Source organism: Conger conger, chromosome 14 (genome assembly GCF_963514075.1).
Source record: "Conger conger chromosome 14, fConCon1.1, whole genome shotgun sequence".
In the NCBI taxonomy this organism is placed as follows: Eukaryota; Metazoa; Chordata; class Actinopteri; order Anguilliformes; family Congridae; genus Conger; species Conger conger.
Window position 1 is genome coordinate 41,217,439 of NC_083773.1, and position 7,291 is coordinate 41,224,729.

The 7,291-nt window shown below is 40.2% G+C and overlaps 1 protein-coding gene across 1 annotated transcript; it reads right to left on the minus strand.

Moving 5' to 3' along the window:
- Nucleotides 1–5,132: 5,132 nt before the first annotated feature.
- LOC133109483 (gastrula zinc finger protein xLCGF3.1-like) lies at nucleotides 5,133–6,127 on the minus strand (the record flags this gene model as incomplete). The annotated part of the gene is made up of 1 exon (XM_061218806.1): nucleotides 5,133–6,127. A coding segment is annotated over one exon (849 nt), but the record flags the coding sequence as incomplete, so codon positions are not given.
- Nucleotides 6,128–7,291: the final 1,164 nt, after the last annotated feature.

Below are 7,291 nucleotides of genomic sequence, written 5' to 3' on the forward strand. Positions count from 1 at the left end.
GGATAAATGGGAAAAGCAAATTGCTATTGAAATGTCAAAAGATTTGGCACAACAGAAGAAAGTGAAGCAGGATGAGAAATCAATAATCTGTGCTGTAAAACTGGAAGACAATACAAAACTCTTCAGATAAAAAAATTAATATATTTTACACTGACAAACAAAAGGAGCATTTAATCAGTCAAATACAAAATGGCTAGAAGAGGGAGACAATAATACCTTCTACTTTGGTTTTGAAAAACACAGACCCAATCAACAAACTACTCCCAAAGCTTAATAAAGATAAATTACAGATAGATAGCTGGGGACGCATAACGTTATAAGCTTCCAGCCTTATTCAACGCCACCAGGCTAAAAGATGGATTGCCAAATATCATTGCTGAATACCAATGGGTGGCATTTATTAAGTGGAGGCACATTCACAAGCACATCCGTCCAATTTTGGAAATGTTTGATTATAACTCATTAGTTGAGACTGATGCCTTCATTTTAACCACAAATTGATTTAAAGCTTTCAACATGATTGAACATGTTTTTTTCTTTTGGTTAGAGTTTCTGTAACATGATCAAGAACCTGTATAATGACACTTGCAGCTACAGTCAGGTCCATAAATATTGGGACATCGACACAATTCTCATCTCATTGAAATGAAACGAACGAGATGTGCTTTAACTGCAGACTTTCAGCTTTAATTTGAGGGTATTTACATCCAAATCAGGTGAACAGTGTAGGAATTACAACAGTTTGTATATGTTTCTATAAAGTTCCTGCTTGTTCTTGGGGCATGTTCCCTTCAGTTTTGTCTTCAGCAAGTGAAATGCATGTTCAATCGGATTCAGGTCAGGTGATTGACTTGGCCATTGCATAACATTCCACTTCTCTGCCTTAAAAAACTCTTTGGCTGCTTTCGCAGTATGCTTCGGGTCATTGTCCATCTGCACTGTGAAGCACCGTCCAATGAGTTCTGAAGCATTTGGCTGAATATGAGCAGATAATATTGCCCGAAACACTTCAGAATTCACATCATCAATAAATACAAGGGAACCAGTTCCATTGGCAGCCATACATTCCCATGCGATGACACTACCACCACCATGCTTCACTGATGAAGTGGTATGTTTTGGATCATGAGCAGTTCCTTTCCTTCTCCATACTCTTCTCTTCCCATAATTCTGGTACAAGTTGATCTTTGTCTCATCTGTCCATAGGATGTTGTTCCAGAACTGTAAAGGCTTTTTTAGATGTTTGGCAAACTTTTATCTGTTTTTGAGGGTCACCAATGGTTTACATCTTGTGGTGAAACCTCTGTATTCACTCTGGTGAAGTCTTCTCTTGATTGTTGACTTTTGACCTACCTCCTGGAGAGTGTTCTTGATCTGGCCAACTAAACTGTTGTGAAGTGGTTTTTCGTCACCAGGGAAAGAATTCTTCTGTCATCCACCACAGTTGTTTTCCGTGGTCTTCCGGGTCTTCTGGTGTTGTTGAGCTCACCGGTGCGTTCTTTCTTTTTAAGAACGTTCCAACCAGTTGATTTGGCCACACCTAATATTTTTGCTATCGCTCTGATGGGTTTGTTTTGATTTTTCAGCCTAATGATGGCTTGCTTCACTGATAGTGACAGCTCTTTGGATCTGATATTGAGAGTTGACAGCAGCAGATTCCAAATGCAAATAGCACACTTGAAATGAACTCTAGATCTTTTATCTGCTCCTTGTAAATGAGATAATGCCAGTAATGTAATGTGATAATGAGGGAATAACACACACCTGGCCATGGAACAGCTGAGCAGCCAATTGTCCCATTACTTTTGGTCCCTTAAAAAGTGGGAGGCACATATAGAAACTGTTGTAATTCCTACAACGTTCACCTGATTTGGATGAACATACCCTCAAATTAAAGCTGAAATTCTGCAGTTAAAGCATATCTTGTTCATTTCATTTCAAATCCATTGTGGTGGTGTATAGAGCCAAAAAGAGGAGAATTGTGTCGATGTCCCAATATTTATGGACCTGCCCTGTCTCCTTGAAACTCTTCATTTTAGCTACCCAAGTATTACCATCCACTTACCATTATTAAATATGCCGCATTGCATGGAATTGACATCCTTGATAGAACATATCCATTAAGTGAATTTGTGGATGACACTGCTGTTTCAATGGTGCCTATAGCCTTACAAGTGATTGACGTATTCAAGATCATCTGGGCTAAGATTAAATCTTTGGCACAACCAGTCTGGCCCTTCTCCTCTGTCCTGTCTCATTAACAACGCATGTCTGCCTGCAGAACTTCTGCTCACTGAAATTTTTTTGTTTTTCGCACCATGCTCTGCAAACTCAAGACTGCTGTGCATGAAAATCCCAGGAGATCAACCACTGCGCTACAGGGCAGCCTTGAGCAAGGCGCTTAACCCTGCATTGCTCCAGGGGAGGATTTTCTCCTGCTTAGTCTGATCAACTGTACATCACTCTTGATAAAAGTGTCTGCCAAATGCCAATAATGTAGTGTAATGTAATGCGTTAACAAGCTGGTGTATAGGTCTACCTAAAAGTGGTCACTGATTGTATATACTTTTTAAAAATAATTTATGAAATAAGTTCTCTTTCAAATGTTGTTTTTTGTTTAATAACCGTGTTGATTGTGATGTTGTTTCAGATCATGTTATATCGGTGTTTCTATGATTCTGGTCTCAAAAAATATACATATATATATTTATATATATATATATACATATATATATATATATATATACATGAAATCCGAACCAAATGACATTTTCACCACAATTTTCAGAAATGAATTGTCATTTGTTGCTGGAACATGATGGTGCTGGAGTTGTGCAATCTTGGGGTCAGGGTGGGAGAATGGTCAGTTTGGACATTCATAAGGAGTGAGGACAGGGGGCATATTGCTTGCTTTGGCCCCCAATGCCTCATATGTGTCACCACAGTCAGTCCGGTTCTCCCTTATCTGTTCCTGAACCTGTTGGAGGCTTTCTGTCTTCCGAGTGTGGCAATGATGCATGTTGGTTAGCTCTCAGCAGTGTTCAAGACTAATTTGAAATAGCACAGAGACAAAATTATTCACCGTTTTTTATTTTTTAGGTTTTCCTGCTTTTTGGAGGCCTGCTTGTGGGATATGATGCCTTCATGGTGAACATTAAAAGACATTTCCAATCACACACTGAAACAATGATTTAAAATGGATTCCCAGTCCAAGGAGCACCTCGCAAATGCAGAAGATTCAAAGCCAAGATCAAGAGGATCCTTGTGAAGAGGAGGACAGAAGCCTTTCTGATCAGGGCTGAAGGGGTGCTTCAGTATCGTAGGAAGGGCAGTCCTCCAGCCAGGCTCCAGCTATGGCATCGGTTGACCAACTAAAAAATATTTTTCACTTGGTTAGTGCAGCCGTAGCAGGCAGCAGCTCTGAGTCTACCTGCCCGAAGACGAACTAGCAGCCTTGCAGAGCTAGAGGCAGCAGCCTTGCAGAGCTAGAGGCTGCCCACACTCTCTAAAAATTGTTTGTCACAACTAAATTGTAATCTTAGCCAGCAATGTATAATTAATTTGTATGTTTATCTGCTTGGAAAATGTGCTCATTTGTACCCAACAAGAACCTCACTGTACTTTCAGTGTACATTTCGGAAATTTTATCCTTGAAGAACAAAAATGTACCCACACTGTTACTGTATTTCTGAGAGAGCAGCTGCTGGGGGACTGTGGGAGGACTGGAGGTGCTTGTAGGAGCCTGTGGCCACAGCTAGTCAGAACCCTCCACCAGTACAGAAAGGTGACCATAAAAAAGAATTATATGCTGACCAACATTCAGATTAATCCAAAATAACTTTTATATGTTGTTGATTATTATGATGGTCATGCTGAATATGGTGGTGAGTTCCAGTGAATAGTAATAATGTTCTTGGAAATGACAATACACATTGGCAAAAATGGATGAAGCATTGCATGTAATGGTGTTTTTTGCGATACTTGGTTTTTTACGATCGTCGACAGAATCAGGACTAGACTGACAGTAGTAAAATATTAATGTCAATTTTGCTAAAAATGAACAACCATCATAATAAGAAAAAGTACTACAATTCAAACACATACATTCATTGCTTAAAGAGAACATTAAATCATTAAATCAATGTGGGTAAACATTAGCCAGCAATAGCAAATTGCTCCTGAGAAAGCAAATGTAAATGGTAAATGGTTGGAATTTATATAGAGCCCTTATCCAATGCGCTGTACAATTGATGCTTCTCATTCACCCATTCATACAAACACTCACACATCAACGTCGATTGGCTGCCATGTAAGGTACAAACCAGCTCATCAGGAGCATTTCCTGCCTCTCACATGTCCACCCATATTTGTATATTGGGATTACAAACCTTGATCTCATGCAAAATGAAAACATTCAACTGAAAAAAGAAGCCTGAAATGGATTCCTCAGGACATTGAGTAATGGAATTAGGTGAGCATGAACATGATTCATACAATACACACCCCATATGAGCTGAATGTATTTATTCCATGATTAGTGTTGCAGCAGGAATTAAACTACATTTACAAATGGGTAGTAAAGTAGAAAGCAGTAACACATACAGTTCATAAAGATGTGTACATGGCATGAAACCCTTTTGCATGTGCACATTCACAATATTACATTACATTACATTACATATTACATTACAATATACAGTGAAATGAAAAAGTATTTGCTCCCTTCCTCATTTCCTCCATTACTGCTTGACACACAATATAGTTTCGAATTTAAAGACAGAATGTGCAATAGACAAAAGGATACAGAGTAAACAGAAAACATTGGGACATTTTTTAAATTACCATTCATTAATTGACTGAAAAAAGTTATGGGCCAGTGAGTCGCTCCATGCTGCACGAGCAGCCTCCCTCTTGCTCACTGGAAGGCGTATGCCTTTTATAAAGTTTTATAAATGAGGCTACTGGTGATTTCTTGCTCTGAAAAAGCACTTTCCATACTGTGTACTACACATGGAAGGATCCTCCAATGGATTGATTTGTAGGTAGAAATTAATACGATTTTGTTAAATAACACATCCCTCGCTGTGTAGCCAAGAAAAACACTTGTGAAAAACATCTCATACCAACCCAAACCGAATACATTTGCAGGGCTATTGCAGGAATGGTAAGTTAAATGGCACGGTGGCAGTTAAATTATGCTTCCTCAACAGATCCTACTCTGTGTATACTCCCAGGGATATTCATCTGGTTGAATAGTCAGAAGTATAAATATCTTGCATTAAAGACCTGCATGAATCATCTTGTGCCGATTTAAATTAGATTTTCCAGAAAAGCACTTCCCACACGTAGAACATTTGTAAGGCTTCTCACCTGTATGAGTACTCTGGTGGATATTTAAATTACTTTTCATGGAAAAGCACTTTCCACACAGAGTACAAGTATAGGGCTTCTCACCTGTATGAGTTCTCTGGTGGATATTTAAATAAGCTTTTGTGGAAAAGTACTTTCCACAAAGAATACAATTGTAGGGCTTCTCAACTGTATGAGTTGTCAGGTGGATATTTAATTGTCTTTTCATGGAAAAGCACTTTCCACACAGAGTACAAGTATAGGGCTTCTCACCTGTATGAGTTCTCTGGTGGATATTTAAATAAGCTTTTGTGGAAAAGTACTTTCCACAAAGAATACAATTGTAGGGCTTCTCAACTGTATGAGTTATCTGGTGGACATTTAAATGACTTTTCATGGAAAAGCACTTTCCACACAGAGTACAAGTATAGGGCTTCTCACCTGTATGAATTATCTTGTGGGTATTTAAATAAGATTTTGTGGAAAAGTACTTTCCACAAAGAATACAATTGTAGGGCTTCTCACCTGTATGAGTTCTCTCGTGGATATTTAAATTGTATTTTGTGGAAAAGCACTTCCCACACAGAGTACACGTATAGGGCTTCTCACCTGTATGAGTTCTCTGGTGGATATCAAAAGAAGCTTTTGTGGAAAAGCATTTCCCACACTGAGAACATGTGTAGGGCTTTTTACCTGTATGAATTATCTGATGTCTATTTAAATCAGATCTGTAAGTAAAACACTTCTCACACCATGTACATTTGTATGGCTCATCTGTAATAATTTGACATTTACTATTAATTGCCTCTGTCAGAAAGAAAGGCGGCACGGATGGTGCAGCGGGTAGCACTGCCGCCTCACAGCAAGGAGATCCTGGGTTCGAATCCCCGTTGGCCGGGGCCTCTCTGTGTGGAGTTTGCATGTTCTCCCCGTGTCTGTGTGGGTTTTCTCCGGGTACTCCGGTTTCCTCCCACAGTCCAAAGACATGCAGGTTAGGCTGATTGGAGAGTCTAAATTGCCCATAGGTATGAGTGTGTGAGTGAATGGTGTGTGCGCCCTGCGATGGACTGGCGACCTGTCCAGGGTGTATTCCTGCCTTTCGCCCAATGTATGCTGGGATAGGCTCCAGCCCCCCTGCGACCCTGTTCAGGATAAGCGGGTTAAGATAATGGATGGATGGATGGATGGATGTCCGAAAGAAATTCAAAAGGCTTGGGGTTTTAGTTGAATTGGTTATGGGTTCAGTTCTCTCATTCGTTCCCTGGCAATTAATATGCTTGTTGCTGCCATTTCTACCTTTCTGCACAATTCTGGTCAGACTATTCTCACCGTTTAAGTGACAGAGGTGATTTAAGTCTCCACACTGGGTCAGCGGATCGTGCATTTCTTCCTTCTTACAGTTTGGATTTGGCTCTCCTGCACATTGCGATGGTTCTGTCTTGGCTTTGTGATCACCTGCAGCTCCATTCATCATAGCATTCATGAGATCACTCACTGAACTTTCACTGGATTCACACTTCATTTTACCAGATTTCAAATGAACACATTTAATATTCTCCAAGTCACTGATGTGTTCTGCCTTAAGGTATCCTCCATTACCAGTCTCGGTTTTGATTTGGTCAAGATGCAGATGGGTTACATATCCCAGCTCTGCACTGTCTAGTGTCTCTTTCTTAATAAGGTCCCCAGGGTGGGTGAAGCCCAGATCAGTTTCTGTTTTAATCAGTGATGTGTGTGTATGGTGTACATCACTGACCCCTCTGTGTAATGTAACACACACTGGCTCCAGAGTGTTGTGTCCTGCTGCAGCACACGTCTCTGACTCTGCCATGTGGACCAGTCCACCGAGTTCCTCTTCTTTCTGTCTGATCCTGTGCTGCTCAGTGAGCTCTGGTAGTGTTGTCTCAGTTTCCTGTCTCAGAATGACTCCTGTCTGCATCAT